At 39.6% G+C, this 22,171-nt stretch overlaps 1 protein-coding gene across 1 annotated transcript in view; it reads right to left on the minus strand.

Annotated features, from left to right (window-relative positions):
• LOC104135657 (anoctamin-5) overlaps nt 1–22,171 on the minus strand; it is a 58,870-nt gene that overhangs the window by 28,020 nt on the left and 8,679 nt on the right. The window contains exons 4-5 of the mRNA XM_035889035.1: nt 15,744–15,814; nt 1,956–2,069 (exon numbers count right to left, since the gene is read on the minus strand). Coding sequence (XP_035744928.1) covers nt 1,956–2,069; nt 15,744–15,814 — 185 coding nt within the window. The remainder of the gene's footprint in view (nt 1–1,955; nt 2,070–15,743; nt 15,815–22,171) is intronic.

A 22,171-nucleotide genomic window follows, 5' to 3' on the forward strand; every position in this document is an offset into this window, starting at 1 on the left:
GGGCGGGAAAGCCGCATGACAGAGAGGGACCTGGGGGTGTTGGTCAACAGACGACTGAATACGAGCCAGCAGTGTGCCCCGGTGGCCAAGAAGGCCAACAGCATCCTGGCTTGTATCACGAATAGTGCGGCCAGCAGGACCAGGGAAGTGATTGTCCCCTTGTACTCAGCCCTGGTGAGGCCGCACCTCAAATGCTGTGCTCAGTTTTGGGCCCCTCACTCCAAGAAGGACATGGAGGTGCTGGAGCGTGTCCAGAGAAGGGCAAGGAAGCTGGTGAGGTGTCTGGAGCACAAGTGTGATGGGGAGCGGCGGAGGGCACTGGGGAAGAGGAGGCTGTTCAGTCTGGAGAAGAGGAGGCTGAGGGGAGACCTTATCACCCTCTACAACTGCCTGACAGGAGGGTGTAGTGAGGTGGGGGTCGGTCTCTTCTCCCAAGTAACAAGCGATGAGAAAATGGCCTCAAGTTGTGCCCGGGGAAGTCTAGATTGGATATTAGGAGAAATGTCTTCACTGAAAGGGTTGTCAGGCACTGGAAGGGGCTGCCCAAGGAAGTGGTTGAGTCCCCATCCCTGGAGGTATTTAAAAGATGGGAAGATGAGGTGCTTAGAGACATGGTTGGACTCAATGATCTTAACGGTCTTTTCCATCCAAATGATTCTCGGATTCTATATTTGCATATATGCAGTCTAAGTCCTTAAGGAAGACAGTATTTCCTTCATAAAGAAAATGTAAGCAATGTAAGCAGTAAGCAATTTTTTTGAACAGACCAATTGTGCAGTTTTTGTTCAAAGGAAATGATAATTTTAATTCTGAAACACTTTAGTATGACAAGATATAGATGAGAAGTGTTCTTTACTTCACAGACCTTTAGTTTTGGTCATGATTTTGTCATAAGCGTCTGTATAATTCATTTTCTTCAGAAAGCCTTATCTTTCAGAAGAATGTGATTACATGAAAATGAAGTCTTTTTTGTTTGGTTTATTTTTTATTTTTAAAGAACAAACTTGGGAGATACATATTGGAAAGACTAGTTTGTAAATGTAACCTCTCCTGCCTCAGAAAAAAGGCAGCGAATAAAGGGAAAACAAAACAATTAAAATCCCTGCAATTATTTTTTAAACGTTATGGTTGTATAGAATTTATCATTTGCCTTGACTGCATTTCCAAGTACCAGATTTTTTAAATTGCTTGAATTTACCTATTAGTTAAGTTAGGCCTCAAGCGTCAGTGTGAGTGCGGAACACGTACGCGCCATTTACTGATTCCGTCTGACCTACTGCTACCGTCCAGGCAACTGGGTCTTGCTGGGAAGGTTCAGAGTTGATCACTGAAAGCCTGTACTTTATGCTCTGCTACATAGGAGGTGTCTTATCAAAGCCACTTCAAATATTCTTCTGGAAGAATGAATACAGGTATGTAGAGAGCAAGTCAAGCACAGGGAAGAGCCCAAAAAAGGAGCTTTGTGTTTATTTTTCTCAGAGCATGGATTTTGGATCCAGGAATCCATTTCTGCTCTAACCGAAGGCAAAGGACGGGGGAAAAAAAGGTTTATTACATCTCATTTGGATAATGCTTTGCTTATTTAGAAGAAACTTCCTTCATTTAACTCTTTACAGATATGGTTTCACCAAAGCCAAAGCTAACTATAAGACTGTTAAATGAAGAAAGCAAAATAATTTGGATTACTTGGCAGTGATTGTGTAATATATTGACTGGCCTAAGTAATGTAGAGTGATCAATTCAGTAAATAAAGCCCCAAATATTTAATAAAATTGAGTCCTGATGCACAACAGTAAATTACACAGCAATTTCAGTACACGGAATGGCTTTTTACACAGCTATCACATTTTTAGCCAAGTCCAATTCCAGCCAACTGTAGTGATTTGAAAGGCTTAGTAAATGATATACAGGTTATGATACATAAGAATTAAGACGACTTCAAAAGACAAACTTACCAACTTTTTTTCCCATTCCTTATTAAGATCATCCACATAGGAGAGAACAAAATCAATTCTCCTGACACCATCCCTGAAGAAAATAGAATCTTTGCTTTGATGTCTTTTATCAATCTGTGGAAGATACAGGCATATGATTAAAAACCCCAAAGTATTGCTATTGCTCTAAAATGTAACAGAAGAAAAAGAACTTTCCCTCAGTTGCCTCAATTCTTCAGTTTCTTCATAGCTGAAGATATACTGGAGCAAGTTTTAACTAGGGCTATATCCAGTTAAAATAATTTCAAAATTAAATGCTTATATCCATAAACACTACATGTAAATAATAGATATATGAAAGAAATGCATATATGTTTGTGTAGCAATACTTGTGAACAATGCCACCATTTATTCTTTCACAGTCTTTACAGTGTGTCATAAATGATCAAGACCAGTGTTACTTTAAAGCATGATTTTTTTCTGCAGTTAGTCAGAATGCCAGGCTACACAAAAGCCAGCTAGGGCACAGTTCATCAACTTGAAGCAGCAAGAAGTAAATCCCATGCATTTTTTTTTTTTTCAATAACAAGATTCATTAAACCAACCACCACCAAGAAATGTCCTAGCAATACCATGTGCGAAAACAGCACACAAACAATACAGGGGTTACGTTTCAAAACTGAGCATTTACTTTCTGGGGGGAAAAAAAGAAAATCCAATAAAAATCTATCAATGCAACAGGGCAGTTAGTATTCCAATTGATCTATTAAAGGTCATATTTTCATTTATCAGCATGCTAGAATGTCGTAACAACATTATTCATCTTTTTCACTGAATAGGCTACAGCAATTCATGTTAAGCAAATAAAGACTATTACCGCACTCTCCTAGGGAAGTTAACATTAAGTAGTATTATTTGTTATCTTACCAGTATGCAGCTCTACCGAATTGTTTACAAGACTAGAGGTTCATACAGTAAAGGGCTCTCCACAGAAGCTAATACTCTGGGCTAAATTTAACTCCATGCTAAGGAAGGTTGGTGTTGGTGTTTTAACCACACCCATCAGCACAAGCGTATTTATACAGGACTGAACTGGATTTTCATTTTATTACAGTAGGAACAAAAAAAAAAAAAAAAAAAAAAAAAGAGTAATTCAGAGTAGTTACATCTCTGTCTTCTCCCTCTTAAGCCATGCAAAGATGCAGGTGATAAAGTTCTCTGAGAAAATGCAGAATATTTATAACTGTGAACCTTGCTCCCAGTTAACAAAAGGCATCACACAGTGAAGCATGTTATTACTGCAGCCATCCAAGCCACTTGCAGTATCATTCATCACTGTTTTACCCTGAGACGTCGCTTCAGGAACAGATTGTATCTCCTTCCACTCTGCTGGAATAACCAACAAGTAGTTAGCAAGCTCACTGTTTCTCTCCAAGACCCAGGCTAACTGCTACGAGCCCATACCCTCCAACTAAAGTTCGCAAGAAATCCATGTCCTTAAAAAAGCCAGAAAAAGCCTCCCAACTGTTAAAAAACCACAAGTACCACAAACATTATGACTATAATGTCTTTTTTATTAAAGGCAAAGCTGTGCTGGCATCCATTTTGATAATAAACTCGGGTGTTTTAAAATAATGACTGCTATAATGTCAATTGCCATCATTTGGATATTTAACCAGATTTAAAAAAAAGAATAAGAAAGTTTCTTTGAATGCAATGCAAAGATTACAAAACAAGCACTGACTACTGAGTAGTGCACACGTGTTTCTGTTATGCTTATGGAAGGTTGGACCCACTGGGACATAAAACGGTGAATGACAACATAGGTTTATCTTCAAATGGGCTCACATTTACTAATAAAAAAAAAATAATTAAAGATCCCTACTGTTCCATAGCGTTGCACAGCTTCATGCATCTTCACTAGACACACTGGTAACTGCTGAAACCAGAGACCATCCATGCATCATGGAGAACTCCTGTATTTCTGAAGCTATCCTAGCCTTTGGGGAGCTACGGAACACTGTGCTGCAAATCAAAGTAATACAAAAAAACCTAAAAGCAGTTATTTCCTGATAATTCTGCAATCACAGATTAGTTTGAGTTGGAAGGGGCCTTAAAGATCATCTCATTCCAACCCCCCTGCCATGGGCAGGGACACCTCCCACTGGACCGGGTTGCTCAAAGCCCCGTCCAACCTGGCCTTGAACACCTCCAGGGATGGGGTATCCACAGCTTCTCTGGGCAGCCTGCTCCAGTGCCTCACCACCCTCACAGTGAAGAAATCCTCTCTCCGCCTTCCCTCTTTGGCAATTCTGATGGGGTTTTTTTGTTGTTTTTCTTCTTGAGAAACATTTACAGCAGATCAATTAAAGCAGACTACTTTGTACGACTGAAATCAAGACAGCTACCTCAGAAAGTGCTTTTGCTTCCAAATGCAGTACGTAATCCTGCAAGGCTAAGAGGCTCACAAAAATCATGGAATCTAACAGAAGAAAATAAAAGAAACAGCATTTTCCTATTCTGTTTTGTGCTTACAGGTGGGGTTTTTTGGTAAATATAATTATGACTACAAGCAATTGCAACTGTTCAGATGTTAACTTAATCAAATTAACGTAGTGCATAGAATTGCACCAACATCTACATAGCATCAGCAGTACTGTAATTATTCAACATTAGAGTAAGTGAACCCCAAAGTGCATTCTAACAACTTACAATATTGGGAATTGGCCTAAAACCAGACCACCCCAACCACTAATTTAAAAAGATAGATTGTGTGAGCAGACATTGTCCTAGGGGACTAACAAAATCCACATACACAACGAGAAAAAAAAAAAAAAAAAAAAAAAAAAAGAAAATCAGTAAATAATATTTATTTCAAAAAAAGCTCCTGCCCCAAATTCTTTGGGTAGCACAGTTATAATTAGATTACCCCACATAATTGAAGTCATACTTTATCTTTAGTGCCATCAAAATTTGCTCATTTTCTGAGATATATCAGAATCCTGCTCAGTCATTAAAGGTCTGACGATCAATTTAAGAAGATGCAGTAGTCATCACTGGATCTGCTTTGAGAACGGGAACACTTGTCACTTCCCTCTCCTTCCGTACACAGGATTATTCGTCACGGATAGTGACAGGCCTGCTTATTAAACCCATAAATTATTCCTTTCCACTTTGCTGCATTTGGATTTCACAAGAACAAGATCAGTCTTGCATATTCATGCCATTCTGGGCATACGTGTGCACTTACAGGTTTAAAATATACAAAACGTTAGTAATTTACACTGATTGCACCAGTGAATCATAAAACATTATGGATTAGTACATCTTATTTCTTAACAGCTCTTTCCAGAACTGTATTCAAATTAATTATCTTAGACAACCTGCAGTTATTAAATGAAGTTACACCTCATCAGAGCAGATATTCTGTGATGTGTACCTTCTGGAACACAAGTGGCCAAATTAAAACTTCCCAACGCAGCACCGAAAGCGAGCAGAAGCTTTTGAATAATTGAATAATACACAACGAGGAATTGCGGAAGAGATGGAGCCCCGAGGCGTGTGGTGAAAACTCAAGAGGCAACAGCCACAAGTTGCAACAAAGGAAATTCCTACTGGATGCGAGGGTGTGGCTGAGCAGGAACAGGTACAACCGGTTGCCCACAGAGACTGCGTCACCTCCATCCTCAGAGATCACATCCCTTGACCAAGCAAGGCCCTGACTGAACAACCTGACCGAAGTTTGAAGTCAGCCTTGCCTTGAGTAGGAGGTTGGCCAAAGAGACCTCCAGAGGTCCCTTCCAATCCAAGTCACTGTATGACTCTACAAATGGTGTTACTACAAGCGTTCAGCACTTACCAGCACTTGCAAAAAGCTGAATAAACCCATCAAACCTGCTTACAAAGCAAGTATATAAAAACTACTTGTTCCAAAACAAACATTGCCGTTCCATTCTCCGATAGTAACCTTCCAGTTTTAATAATCTAATTATCTCTGTAAGAACTAAGTGACTTCATAGCCTTCAGACAGATGTGCTAATTGAATGCTGTAATGGTCTATCATGAAGAGCTAAATTTTCCTTTCATGTGGCTACATAAGTGCAAACTTACTGGATTCATACGGAATTATATTAATATTTCTAGTTACCACATAATTGATAACTTCTGTCTAGACATCCAGCGGAGGTCAGGGTATTGGACTGTTTTCAACCAAACAACCCTCCAAGTACCTAGACTCGCAACCCTCATGTTAGACACAAACTAAAGCCCTGCAGTAGGAAATCCTGACTCAAATAGGACAGGTTACAGGAGAGACCAAGGTGCCAGTAGGGAAATAAACAAAGCACAGCTCAAGACAAAGTGAGGCTGTAACACCCATGTCCAGTTCTGCCCAAACTGGTTTGGGTAAAGCGTGTAAATGCTGGCTGGTGGTCGCACGCTACATTCATATCCATCAAAACTCTCCTGCTCTGCTAAATACTTCATGAGCAGGACTTGGCCACCTTGCTCCCACATGCGGCTCAGATACGCTTCGCCAAGGCCAAAGCAAACAAGCCAGTCACCGCGAACAGGAGAGGGGGAAGCGAGCTGCTGGATGTGGCATCAACCGCTAAACACTGTAACAGAAAGTGCTTCAGAGATACGACTTTGGATTGAAGCTGAAGAGAAGGCGGTAAACGTTTCTGTGGCCCTGCCCACCCACCGAAGCAGGCAGACAGCTGACCTTGGTCAGTACAACCAGCTAGCCCTCGGTGGTCTAACTATATCACAGTACCTGAAAGGCAAATATATTTTGCAGATCATACCAGAATGATTTAATCTTGTATATTCTCACAGGACTCTGAGGGATGTCTATTTCTGGTCATCCAGCTAATTTATGGCCTTACAGGCTGCTTAGCACAGCTCTCTCCTTATAGGCAATGGAGCTTCCTCCAAATACACCTTGCTCCCAAATACCCCAGCTCTCTCCGTGGCTGTATTTCAAAGACACAAGAACTTGGCTGAGAGCAACACTTTTCAGATTAATGTCCAGTCAGAAAACTGCAAGTTTCTTAGGGGCCTACATTCAGAAACGCACTTCCCAAACTCAATTCCCTGGAGTTCAAGGTTTCACAAGTGTCCAACCTCGCAGAGCTGGGACAGCAGGTTCAGACCTTGACCTTCTGCTTTTTGTACCTCAGAGTGGGAAGAGAGTTTAGAACAGCAATTTCAGTAACAAATGCGAGACGGAGGAACCCAATCCATTAGCTTCATTAGAGTTACAGCACAGTGAAGAATCTCTGGCTATGACTAATGGGAATGCTGACAAGTCAATAACATGATCCCCATCAGCACATGCAGGACTCAATAGCATCATAGTCCTACATCAACAGACAAGAAAACTGCCTGAAATTACAAAATAGAATTGATTGGCAACATCTTGCTTACTTACAAGATACGGTCTACAAATATTTATTTACTGCATACCTTTGATAATCATACAGACAAATTAGTTTTTATCGCAGACACCGTAACAAACCAAAATAACTATATTACAAAGCAATTAGTTAATTTATGAAGTAACAATCCACTGCAGAAAAATTTTCACAATACAGAAATGGACAAAAATACAAGGGTTTGAAAGCTGAATCAAAATACAAGAAAAGCCTCCATAGTTGCAAGGATAGAAAACATTCAATGGCTTAAAAACAAAATTATCACCCTCACTTAGATCCCCAGTTCCCACAGAATATTTATACGCCCCCCTTTTCACAGCATTAAACATGCTTACCCCTATAGGAGAAACATGCTGATTTCAGTGCCACTGTGCTAAATGTAACTGTTTGAGAAAATCTGCAAAAGCAAAAAGCTCCTGGAAATGCATTTCCACAATATATGAAAATATACAGGCACTCTACTGAAAATCAGAAAGGCAAATTCCTGGTTTATGCACAGTAAACTCAGTTCCTGTTATACCAGAGATTTGCATGAAGTTCTCTTCGATGTTCTTCCTTGGAGGAATCCACGCAACTGAAGTGCTTACCCACTTCAAAGAGGCGAATTAACAACGCCCAACACCACACACCCCAACTTCCAGTTATGCTTCATGCAGGCTACAAAGCTGCATCCCAAACTGTAACCTTTCCCATTCAAAGAAACACAAAACCCCATGTATTTCTTTGTAGCTAAAACTTGCAAGCTACTTTTTGCACCATCACCGCACTTGTGGTCCAATTTTGAACCACATTGAAATCTGAAAGCTTGAAAACATGCATTTCAAAGCAGTTGAAGACACCAAGACGTTGGCAGCAAATTTTAAATGCACAGAAAAAGCCTCTCTGGATAAAAGAATACATTAAACAAGACTAACAAAGAAAAATAAAAAATAAGCTAAGAGACCATATGTGTTAATGTAAGACACCAGAGCCCAATGTAAGCAAGCAGACAGTTTTAATATACCTCAGCATGTACTTTTTCAGTCATCTTGAACGAGTTTTTGTAATTTTCTTCTCCATGAAAGAGCAATGGTTATTTTAAGTTTCCTGATATATATGACAATTAATACAATTATCTTGTCTGTGAATTTCAGTAAGAGGATATTTGGAGCCTCTCCTTATTACTTACTACAGTAAGAAAAAACAAGGCGACACATTTCAAATGGTGTCAGTGTTTGTTTCTTGCTCTTTGAAACGTTTTAAAGTATCATGCTGACTTGAAGAGCCCTCCAGATTATTACACTAAAAGGGAACCCCATATTTGTTAATAACACCATAGTCAGAATACATCCTACATCCCATCAAACCAAAACAATGAGAAAAAAAGCAAACTTTCCAGTTTACTCCACCAATACTTAGTTTTTCAATTTTGTCCATTATCCTTTCGATTTGCTTGAATTTATCATTTAAGCCATCACTAGGAACAAACTCAAAAACCACATCATTTTTATACGCTACAAAAACATTCCTTTTTTCGAAGGATGGCTTCCTTGAAACTGGAAAATTTTCTGGTGAGGGACTTTTTGGCATATGGTAACAGAAGACGCCACACAAATTCATGCAAGGAAGCATGAATATTGCTTACTGCTTACCACTTGATGTTCAGGGATGAGTAAAGTAGTCTCAGTGCTGTTTAGGCCCTGCCAGTGGCATCATGGGAAAAACATAATGTTGTTAGCGATGATGCAAAGGATGCTTTAAAATAAAAGGCTATTTCAGAAGAAACAGTGTAGCTTCTGGTTTAAGTTGCTGCAAAGCTATTCTGAGAGAGAGCTGGATTTTCTGTCTAGATAGGTAAGGTTTAAACAACCTTCTACTTCCTCAGAGGAGCTGAGTCTCTAGCCTACGCCACTGACTTCTTCATGGCCCATACTGATTTTTAAATATTAATAACTTTTAATAAAAGCCATACGGTATTCCTCAACATTTCCATTATAAAAAATAAAGTCTAAACAACCTGGCACAGATTTCCATTTACAAGCTGATAAAGAACAACTTTTAACAGTACTTTTTGTTTTTTTAATATCAAAGAGAGAAAATGTACACAGCATAGACAGCTGTGCTTGCATTCGGAACAAATGTGACACCCCTTACTTAGGTATTTTTTCTATACAGACCGAAATCACACCGTGTGAACTGAAGGCAAACAAATGTGAGGAGACAATCATTAATCTCATAGCGTAGACAAGGCAAATTGGTATCAGTAGTTGTTGTTATGCCTAACGAGACTAGTGAGGGCTTCCCAGCTTCCAGTTCTGATCCACGCCTGGTGAGGCCCCTGTTTGTAATTGGACAGGATCTGGGTGCTCATTCTTTTCCTGTATGTGGGCATGGAGGATGCTGCAATGCCCCCGGCCAGACTCCACGCAGGGATAACAGGAATACCAGCGGCAGAGGACTCCGCAGGGCACAGCTACCCTACAAAGACATGGCCATAAGCTTTTCGGGGCACTCGCCCACAGCTGCGTGATGCACGAGCAAGGGATTTTGAGATCAGCCTTGGCTATTGGAACGAATAATGGTTTGCAATAGCTAAGCTTCTTCTGCAATATCTGTTAGTAATTTCTCGCACCGTTCTTTCGTTTTACTTCTGAAAACAAATCACAGACAGGTTTAAGCAGTGCAGCCAAATAGTGCGAGCGCATTATGAAACTACAACAGTTCTCTACAGAAGTAAATTAACTTTCAATAGAAGCAGAATACTAACTTCATTTTGTTATTGTATCATCATTTATTTGTTTAGAGCTGTAATATTTCAAAAAGTCTATTTCCCAAAATCCAATTTTCATGAAGTACTGTCTAAGATTTTTGAAATTAGAAATGAGAATTTTTCACTTTTATTACAATTTGACTTGAAAGAAGCCACACAGGTCCTTTCCGGTAATTCTGTGAAACGAAGACGCTATTTTTGTTCCTGTTTACATTACAAGTAATACACACACACCTCTTTACATTCTTTCTTAATGATACCATCTCTGAGTATTTGCTTATCTAAGTAAGATAAAAATGTCCTTTTCAGAATTCAGTCAAATCAACACAGAAAGATCGATCTGGTTTTTGGCAAGGAATCCACATGGGAAACAGTGCAAATATAAATAGCTGCACAGTGCTCTTACTCTAAGATAGTCTGAACAGGATTTAGAAGTCTAATCCTCACATCGCTGATGCTGCTGGACAAAACTGCACTATCTGTAGAGAAATAAGGGCTGAGACACTTAAGCAGAAAGTTTTTCTCTAATTATACACTGAAAATATCCGCCATGTAAATTTGGCATCAGTAAGTGTGCAGCCTTGCTTTTCATTGCTGCCCTACAGCTCCTGACCTCCCCATTGCACACTTGCCCCCACCCCATCCAAGCTGGCCCCCTTCCATCTGCTATTTTTTCCACCTCTCCATCCTGTACTCCGCCCACCTCCTCCACAATTAGATGTAAATATGGGTTTTAGCCACCCGCTAGCCCTCATATGCTGCCCACATTGCTTCACTCTAAGGTAAAACTTTAATAGATTCAGTGAAACACTAAACTGTGGGGTGAAGACACCCAGCTGGCAGAGTCCAGCTGCTCAAAGCCCTTTGTACATTCCCATGCATTCTGCAAAATGCTTTCCTGTTAAACTAGGAAACTTACCCTGCTATCAACAGAACGGCCTGAAATTAATGAGCTCAAGTTGTGGGGGTTAAGTACTGTAAAACTGGAGATAGTCAACACGCCTTTTCCTGCACATTTAAAACGTAAGAACTCCTGTGGAGAGTCACCACTTTTTCATTATATGCCAAAGCCTATGTACAGCACAAATGGGCTCCAAGCTTGGTAACGCATGACCCCCAAAACAAGAACCAACCAGTGCTTTCAGAAACATTCAAATAGTCCCAACTCTGTTGAGATGACAACCAAGAATAAAGAAGGTTGGCAGTGGTGGCAGCAGTGTTGGGCTGGTGCTTCATACTTTGGAATCTACTCTTGTTAAGTCTTTAATGCTCTCTCTCTCTCCCCAAAATATTCTTCGGATTGCGTTTTGTAGTTACACTTGAAAGAAGCCTTTTTGTATTTCCTTCTAGATTTTGAAACTGATTTGGTCTGTCTTCACAATACTAATAATGGTATTTTACATTTCTCTTTACTTGAAAACCCACTGGTCTGAATTGAAAAAAAAATGAACAAGCATGACAAGTAGTGTACATTATGATGGTGTTTCTTCAGAAAAAAAAGAAATCGATTCATTCACAACACCTACAGCACCTGCTGCTCTCAAAAGAAAAAATATATCTATGAGTCATATCCCTGATTTTGGTAAAAAGCATTGATTTAATGCATTTGACTGATCTCTGCCAATTTAATTCTGCTAACCTAGTTTAAATAAAGGCTGCTTGTTCTCAGATTTTCTCATGATGTAATTATCATATGGAAAATCCTGAGCAAGAGAAATGTTTAGTGAGCATTTCACTGGTCTAAAATTAACAGGAAAGGTGAAGATTTCCTATAACTGTGCAAAATTAATTCCTCCCTTGTCAGAGCTAGAATAGGGCACAGTCCTGCAGCTTTACTCAAGAGCTGTGCACCCACCTGTCTTTTATGAGGGTGAGAAACTCAGGGTCCACATACATACAATGCAAACATCTTAAGTGACTTTGTACTACTTAATTGGAATAGCAGACAGACAAACAGTCCTCAGTATACACCTCTTACAGATGTCGACAAACAACAAACTAGGTGATTCAATCTTCCATAAAATCTGCACTGATTTTACAATTAACCCACTTGAATGGCCTAAACTTTACCATCAGGAATTTTAATATAAATTCCATTTTTTAATTTTCTTCCAGTCTTGGATTATCTAACTGACCTTCTTCCCTCTTAAGAATAGGAACTCTATTTCGTCTATGGGTCTCATTCTCATTTACTTTGCAACTTGAACAACTCATGATAACCACTGAACAGAGATGCACCGTGCTATCGAAACAGAATTGTGCCCTTACGTATTTTTCTAGCTCTCTCTCTGCATAAACAAAGCACAGAGGAAAAACAGATTCTCAGTTTTTATTTCATTGATTTTCCCATTTGCTTGAAAGGACTTCCAGAGGCAATTGCGCATTTCTTGGAACAGGAACTTCATAAAGAGTGATTCAGGCAGATTCTACACAGAGACACAATTAGGACAGTTGCCCATCCCTAACAGAAGTGGCTGTCTCTGACATACTGATTTAACAATGACATAATTTGAAGCAGGCCCCATTGCAGCATCTATTTGAAAATATCCCCATCATATAAATTTTTTTTTTTTTCTCTCCAGTCTGCTTGTCTGCTGAAAACATCTCCTTGCCTCCCTGCATGACAAAGCATCTAGAAATGATGCGTGCTAGAAGGTTTGTAGTATGAAAAGCCATTGAACTCCCAAGAGATCCTGTTTCTTTTGTCTTTGTGGGAGATGAAAAAAAGAAAGAAAAAAAAAAAAAAAAAGAGACTCAACAAGAAGCAGATAAAAGAAAAAAAACAGGGTAAAAGTATGGAAGAAGCAGTGGATTAGAGCACAAATGCCAAATTATAAGGAAGGACCAAATGCACCACTGACTGGAGACTCAATTGCTTTTTGCGTACTGGACTTCATCTGACTTTGTATATATGTTGGCAAGCTTCACTACAGGCTATTTTTCTCCTTCATCTTTGTTTTACTTGCATCATTCCTTATGCACAAATCACGTATTCCTTTACAGATTACAAAAGAAAAAAAATGCCACTGAATTATAGATAGGCAATGTTTTCTGCTCTCCATATTTGAATCTACATTTCTTTTTTCCCCCCTTTCCTGTTGTAAGGCTGTAGCTTTTTCTCCCTACTGCTGAGCAGAAGCATACTGTTATTGTATGTTACGTTTCTTCTCTTCCAAAAGAAAAAGACAGCCCAAGCATAATGAAATTGTGACCTGAATGTGGATTCCATTTCTATTTTAAAATTACCTGACTTAAATTGTTTTAAGACTTCCAAGTGTTCGTATTTTCCAATTGCAGGAACAAAGTTAAGTACTTGGTTACGTAACGAGAAAGTTACCAACCTATAAGCAGAGCAGAATTATAAAATAGACAAACATGCTATCTGTCAAAACAAGAATAAAGCACATTGACCCGAGCTCAAAAGGGTCTTGGTGAAAAGAGGAAAAACCATGGCTCGTCTTCATGCCAGGATGGATGACCCTGCTCAATTCCTATGGGAATGCATCAAGGGTGACAAAAGGCAGACTAGCGAAGAACTGAGGGAAAAGAAATTCTTCCAGTTTAAAGAGAAGAAAACTGAAGTTGTGACAACACATGAAGATAAAGGATTAGCATTATATGAAGAAAGGAAAAAAAAACCCCAAACCCAGGGCTATCTTACTATTGGAATGAATTAATGGAAAAACTTTAAAGATAGACTTAACCTGAATATCTAAGACATTAATCACCAAGAACTAAGCCTGTCATGGCTGATAAGAGTGTGAAACTGGGCAAGAAGATTAAAAGCAACTCTATGTCTGGCTAATGCATAGAAACCAAAAATAAGATAAATGAGACTGTATTAGGGAACATGGGGTAGGATAATGCAAAGCGCAGAAAAGTACTAACTTACATGTAAGCAAACATCAGATAACCAGATGATCTGGAAAAACAAGCTATCTGAAGCCAAATAAGCCATCTCTTCTTAGAGGGAGAGAGGAAAATAACAAAGCAAAGAACCTGAGTCAAAGTCAACTACAGACTAACGGTGCTAATATGACAACATTTTGTTGTCATATTATTGATATGTGATATTTAAGAACAAATTGTGAAGAAAAATAATTAGATAAGGAACATGCATAAGTAGAAAACAAGAGAAAAGGCAGTTACCAGTTACCAGTGAGAGATTTTTGAGAGAGTAACCAGATATATTTTTCATAAGGAGACCACCTCACAGACAGGAAAGTGCTGAAGATCAAAGCCTCCTTTCCCACCCCATAAAGAATCTTTCACCCTTCAAACAAGGTTCAAATCCCATGACTCTATGTATATGGCACATGCGCTGCACCCTTTCTCCCACGTTTCCTGCTTTTTCCTACTTCCTAAGTCATCACGTGAATTCTTTTGGGCTTTGGTAAAATAGGTCATCTCCATCTAGACAGAGACACTCAAAAAGAACTCAGGATCAGCTTCAGACTCTGATGCCTATCGTGCTATGAGGATTCATAAACTGTAATTTGAGAACATATCTGTCCAGGGTTCAGTGAAGTATTTGATATGGCTGTTCACTGAACATTTTCCTGGAGAAAGATTACTGCAACTCCTGCAACAGATTGAGAAAGTAGCAGGGTGAACACCCTACCAATTTTTAAGATGGAACTGGCAGGCTTATGAAAACATTTAGATGATATGGTTGCATGTGATAGCAAGATAAAGATCTGTGTAATCTAGGAAGCACTTCTGAGTTCTGCCCTCACAGGACCATCTCCAAATTTGCTTCTTAGCGGTAGGTGAGGACATGTTTTACTCTTAAGACGTCCAGCAGAAAAACTACGGTTTTCCAACACATCATTTCTGATGAGTGCTCATGGCAAGTATGAGGTTCTACTTTGACAGAGCGACTATTTCTTTTCCTATCTAAAACTCTTCCTATCTTCCTCTAAGCATATAAAAACCACAATAAAGAAATCAGACAATAGAAATTAAAATACCAATTCCAAGAATGCATGTTTTCAATATTCTTTTTTAATCTGTTTCTTAACCGAATACTAACCACACCCCACTACTTATTTAAGCTATTGTGTACTGTACAGATTAAGCAATGAAAACATGAATAGCTCATGATGCTATTTGGATTGGAAGGAAGAGGTATTCTTACAACTCAAATCTTCATTTGCTTTCTCATAAATCTCACTGCACTGTCAAAAAGTTCCTAGAGCAGACGAACGCAAGAGTGCCTTGATTTCCCTTTCAAGCCAGCAATGTAATATGCAGCATAAAACAAAGCATTGGGTTTTTGCAGAAGCATTATGTTTTTCCAATTGCCAAAACGTTAAATGATTGCGTGAGTCTCATTTCAAGATTGATACTGGGAACACTGCTAAAAGCCCACACTGTTTGGTACTTTTATTGCATTGTAGCACTAATACTTCTACGTCTCTTACAAAACTCAATGAATATCAGTGCTACTTTCATTGTTTTGTTCCTTCAGAACACTAGAGGAAGAAAAGGTTTACATGGATAAAACAGGAGGTGTAAGACAATCTAAAAGAAATATTATTTTTAAAAGTAATTCTCTCTTTCACAGAAACTGTTCCTCTTTCTTCCTACCAGGACTGTGTTAACACCATCTGTACTAGACCTTACCTCAGAGCTGCTTGGGACTTCTGATCCTGTAGTTGAAATAGTTTCACATAAAGGTCCATTGCAATCTTCCCCTAAGGAACATTGAAAGAAAGATTCACATAAATACATTCCTTATTTTAAAATATGACTGTATCTGAAAATGAAGTGAACCTTGAAGGCGTGGAACTACAAACAAGCAAAAGCTGGAAAATAATGCTCAGCTACATAAAATCTTCAATAATGGTTCTTTGAAGGGAAAAAGCACAGTGGGTCACAATATACTCAGTCTGTACTACCTGGTTGTAACCTTGCGGTCACAGGAACACATTTTTAAATGTGACAAACAAAAATCTGTCAGCATCACGTATTTGATGAGAACATTCTTTCTTGTCTCACGTGTCTGATAGGTGGACATAGCTATTAGACATAGCCATTAGCTCACACCTAGAGCTTTTCTCCCTCAGTTATGAAAGTTCAATTACTGCTCGGGTTGCTTGCTAGAAATTGAATTCTTGTTGCTAAGGGATTAATGGTGCATAACCTCAAGATTACAGGTGCCCACATAATGGAGATATGATGATAGGATCAAGAATAGTAATATCAACTTCAATTACCAAGCTTTTCTTGTTAAAAAAAAAGCAAAACCAAAAAAACGCACACCTTCATTTTAACAACAGTATTGAACTCCAACATGACTTTCCCGTAAAGACAGTCAGTCCACTAAGGACACCGTTACTTAAACATGATAGGGAAAAATCACATTGAACATCTTCAGACCCCAAAACCATACTGAGACGTTTGCTGGGTTTGTGGCTCTGAACCTACTCTGCCAACAATGCCCTCTGGAGAGCAATTCCGAACCCGTAAGGCAGGCTCCTGCTCCAAGAAGTTTTTGTGAACAACCATCTCCCTGCTGCTTAGACAGGCAGTCTCCTAAGTCAGGCATCTAAATAACTCCACCACCAATGGAAAAGGATAAGCAGTTTTGAAAATAGCTCATCACAATCTAGAATAGGCATCTAATAAAGTTGCCTCTTTCTTAAGAAAAAAAAAAAAAAAAAAGATTCATCATACTCCTGTCTTCATCAAACAGCAAGCAAGTATTGATGGGTATAGCTTAGACTGGACAGACTGACTAGCACAGCTTAGACCGGACCAGTGTCAGACAACTATGGCTAGATTAGTCCTACCAATAAAACCAACCTGCTTTTTTTTTTTTTGTAACCTGCAAATATTTGATTTAAGTGCAAAAAACCACATCCAGGCAGGATATAAACTGTTTCTTCTAAAATCTAAAATAAGCTACTTAAACAAAAGAAAAAAATTAGAGAAAACAAAATGCTCTCAAGCCGTGTGTAAGTTCACTTACAGAAAATGGTCTCTGTAATTTATAACCCTACATATGACGTGATGAGCAATAGTATATAATGGTATATAACCAAGTTTCTGAATGCTAAGACATTCAAAGTTGTTGCATGCTATTTTGCTAAAGCAAACTATGCCTGCAAAATGTGTATTAGTTGATATAATTTGACCACTGAAGTTTTATTCATGCACCCATAGAAGGATGTTTGCATACACTGATACAAGTTGGGAGACCACCATTAAGTCACCTCCAAAAAGTTAGCGTGGAGGTAAATAATTTGGTATCATTCTGCCTACCCAAATACATCACAAATGCGTCAGGGACTACACTGTAAGCCAGGCCACCAAACACAGAAAAGGCTTGCAAGAACAGCTTCAGCACAGAACTAAATTCACTTCACCTCCTGACACAGCGCAAGCGTTCAACATGTATGAGAAACCAATGGCACTTGATGGGAGAATATTGTAATAAGAACACAGAAGTCTTAACTCAGAAAACCAACTACCAAAATATTCAGATTAATCTTCTTGAGAAACTGCTTCTGCAAAGAGTATTCCTAAGCAGAGGGTCTGCCTTCACACAGGGCTGGCTCTAAGCATACGCAAGCCTGGCGGCTGCCCAGGACAAGCAGACCGCTGCCCGATGGAAGAAAGAGATCATCGTCACCACCACGCTCTGCTGCCGGCTCTGCCCACAGCCCTGGGAAGCAGGTGGCTGCTGCAGCATTGGCCAAAGGTGGCGAGCCCAGGAGCAGAAAGCCCAAACATTCGGTCACACAACGCACCGTGGCAGGAGCAGCCTGGCACCTTGTCCCTGGAGCAGTAACACTCAATTTGCCTATGCCGCTGAGAGGATTTGAACAGATTCCACAGTCTACAACACCCTTGCTGTTTGTTTTTTTTGGATTATCCTTTCTGTAGTTGTGAAAGTTTAACCTCAGAAACAAGCACGATTCAGAGTTCTACATTTTAAATGCTCTCCCAGCACCATAGAGGTGATTACTAAGTCAACCTGTGAAAGGAAATCCTCTTGGTATCTCCGATCCAGGGGAATAAAACTGAATACCTAGTGCAGCACACAAGAAGGCAAACAGAGAATGCAAAACATACATATATTAACTGAGAAGTGCAACACACTTAGTACATTCACTCCTTGAAAGACACATAAACAGGTTCCTAAGCAGTATAAGAAATGCACGACCAAGTCACGTAGGAAGGTATAAAGGAGCCACAACCCAGAACTGCAACAAGCACCAGGAATGGAAATGCCCAACTGATTCCTAACCAAGACAGCTGCCCACAAATAGCTAAAACTTGACTTGCAAATCACACTGCAAAAAGCTTGGCTCATACGTGGTATCTATGATTCATATAAACTTAAGTCTGATTTCCAAGAGGCTCTCAGCATTAAAAAAAAAGAGGGACAGAGGACACACACACAAGGGAGGAAGGCATAACACCAGTTAGTACAATACCTTCTGACCGTGACGGCTGGAACTTGGTGAGAATCACAATGTCATCTTTAAAAGGAAAAAACACTTCAGTAAGAAGCAGAAGTAAAATCCACTTTTAACTTGAACCCATTTAATAATTTTCATCTGTCCTTTATACTACTTCCACTAGATCCAAACAAAAGAACACGCCTTGGGAACAAGAGACTCTGGCCTAGACAGAAAGCACAGAGCGGGTTCCTCTTGAAACACCGACATTGATCTTTTTGTCCTGGCACCTTATTCACCAGCACAAACAAGGCAGCAGGGGGGACAACTATAATTTCTGCTAGTCAAAAAAGCACCTTTAGAATTAAAAAAATTACAGCTTCGTATCTGAAGATGGAGTAAACCAATAACATTCTGACAAAACCATCCTATTTTAGGGAACGGCCTTGTTCGTCAACACGACACGCTCTACTGTATGTGAGGAAATCTAGAAACACCTGCACACCCAGAAGAACAAATGAGGACACCTACTAAACATCAGCGGCCCTTCAATACTAAACTCATTTGCACAAATTGCAGTCACTCCTTGCAAATTTTTTGTTCAAAATTAATCCCAGAACCACACTAGGACTACCAGAACCCATTAAAATTGTTTCAAACATAGACGACTTTAATATTTATTCAAATCATTGGCCTTTCACGGGCACGCACATATTCCATCTGAAAGAAATAACCTCTTTCCCAATGTAACTGTCGTCTCCAACAGCCTCATAGTTCTGCACACAGCTATTTGTAACTCCTTAAACATGTGTGTCCTGGGAGTTTGCACATGACTGGAAATAAGGGAGCGTGACGTGGCCTATAATTTTGCAGTATTAACATATGCTGTCCCAAACTACACCCTACCGCAGGGCAACCTGCTTATAAACTTTCGGTATGCCACCCCTAAGAATTACAGACCATTTGTATTTCAATTACAGACCCAGATGATCAGATCAACAGTAAACCAAAGCAGCTCACAGAAATCAACATTCAGAACTGAAGACTGGAGCACATATTCAAGACTGATTTTGCCTCTTAAAAAACAAATAGTTTACCCCACAAAAAAGGGTACTTTTATTAGCGCAATCTTACGATTTCTGTAAGAAGCATGAAATGTGGCTTCTTGTGTAATGATACGATGGGTCATTCTACAATAGTTTAACTTTGGTCACAGTGCCTGAATCACTTTCTTTTTCTACATGGCAAAACTGACATTTCAGGAAAAAATGAAAGGAATTTAATTCCACATCTGGACCTTCTGGTTAAAAGAAATGGTTTAATACAATTACTATTTCAGGAATCAAAGTCATCCTTCAAGATCTTCCTATTCATTCCATGATGAAAACCAAAATCCCTTAGTGGTCTAGACACCAACATGCTCACAGTTTTTCAAAGATGCTACTGTAGCTGCAATTTACAGAACTGGCATGTAAGCTCTGCAAGTACGACTGGCCATCATGGATTTCAAGTCAGATAAATGGATGGGAGACCACATGCGTGACCTACTTACCCTTTACACGACACTATGACAGAAAGTGGAAAACTCTCTTTGATGACTACAGGGGTAATACAGGCTTTATAAAATTGAAAATTAAAGTCACCTGGAAGAAAACAAGCAGCTCAAAATAAATTCTGCTTATTTTAACAAGCACTGTTTAATTTCATTTATAAAACCTCATAAAACACAAACAACTATTGAGTGCTGTCACAAAAAAGTAAGGATGCCTTTGTAAATCAAGGTCTCCTGCAGCCTCCTATTTTCTGATAGCAGAGATGAGGTAAGCAGCACAGCTCCGTGATGCCACAGGACTAGCAAAGTATCCCTCCACACCAGAAATTAGATGCACATTCTTTGGGAGAAGTGCAACCCACCACAGGCCATGTTCTGGTCACAACAGCTGTGCCTCAACTGGGAAGATAAAAGGTCCAGGACATGGGTCCCACCACAGGACTGCTCACTTGACTTATTAGTGCACTTTGCGGAGCGGTTTTTGGCTTCTAGCACTCTCCCTGACAGAGCAGAAACGTGCTCTGGAGGACACCACAGTCCAAGTTCTGGTCTTTGGAGAAGTCTGCCCTGCTTGGGAAGAAGGGAGTTCAGCCCCATGGACATGGCTGGACTGTGCTACTTGTCCTCCAGGCCAATGAAAAATCCTTGGCTTTTTTAATTACTAGCACAGGCACAGCCCGGGACACTCTAGCATCTTTAGCAGTACTTAACCAGCAATTTCCCTGGAAGATGATGCTCTATGTCACTTCAGCATCCTGAGTAAGCTGGGGTCTGCTGGCAGGTGGGAAGAAAAAAAGCTGGGCCGATGATGCTGCACTTGAGATCCAGCAGGCACACAGCAGCTGGTGTGTAGATGCTGCAGTCTGGCACACTTCAGAGCAACTCTGCGTCAGAAAACCAAGCAAGAGAAGGCATTTAAGTTCTCCTTTCTTTCACCTCCTCTCACTCCGATTCATCTGCATCAAGCAGAGCTCCTGGTAGATGTCTTTCTACCAGTAAAAATGTTAAGATATTAGGTGCTTCTAAAGCCAAATGGCAGCTGAATAGTTTTAGGGATGAAAATTTTCATTTTGCTGCTAAAACTAGAAAATCATCTGCACTTGCACACCTAAGACGTCTGACAGAGCTATTCCAAAGGCAAAGTCAGAGCCAGGATTCTCAGGCAGGTGCTGACAAATTGTTTATTCTTTAGCAGCAGTAAGACAGTATCACTACTGGTACTGCTAATGATTTCAGCATTGTTTCCAAAGTATCGCTTCCATTTATTTCCATGATTTTCTTAGACACCATAACAGCATCCCTTTCAGTCAACAAAACCAAGCAGGTTAAACCAATTTTCAGACCTGTCATACCGTCCTGCGTATGTCTGATGCCTTTGGCGTATCCGTTTACATACATACATATCCCTAGAGCAAATTTCTGGTGGTCTAGGTAAAATAAAAAAAAAAAAAAAAGAAAACAAAAAAAAACCCAAACCAAAAAAACCAAACCCACAAAACCAAGCTTACATCACAGTTGTTAAGAGGTAGCTACTTTGCACTATGAAGAAACTTTCTAATATTCGTTCTTACCAAGCAATGAAAGAAAATTTTATTCCTAGAGGTCTTGAAGCTACCATCTTAATAAAGCCCTGCCATTATTCAATAACCTGGCCTTTTTGACAGAAAGAAGAATTCAATTTAAAACATGATTATTTATCACTAAATCAATGAGCTATTTAAGGTACCATGACCTTTGCTCCCAAAAGATCAGCATGGGATTTATGCTGTAGTGGGATCTACTCTGACTGGTTAACATCTTTGATAATGAGTCTGATTCAGTGCTGAGTCAGTAACAAAAATGCATACTGGACAAAGATTTCTTCAGAGTAAGATCACTCATTCCAAGCCAGCTTCGTAATGACTACTGTGCTTCTATAGCTAAGAAAAACACGGCTTCAAAATGACTTATTAACTAAACTTATGTGTATATTGACCATATCCTCCCAGAGCTGGATGACAGTTGCCATGGGCAGCTGAGGACCCACCTAGTAGACTGGCTCCTGAGCAAGTAAACTAAGTGTTAATACTTCACCTGGTATCACCTGAAGAGTG

Source organism: Egretta garzetta, unplaced genomic scaffold, assembly GCF_000687185.1.
Source record: "Egretta garzetta isolate BGI_Z169 unplaced genomic scaffold, ASM68718v1 scaffold222, whole genome shotgun sequence".
Classification (NCBI taxonomy): domain Eukaryota; kingdom Metazoa; phylum Chordata; class Aves; order Pelecaniformes; family Ardeidae; genus Egretta; species Egretta garzetta.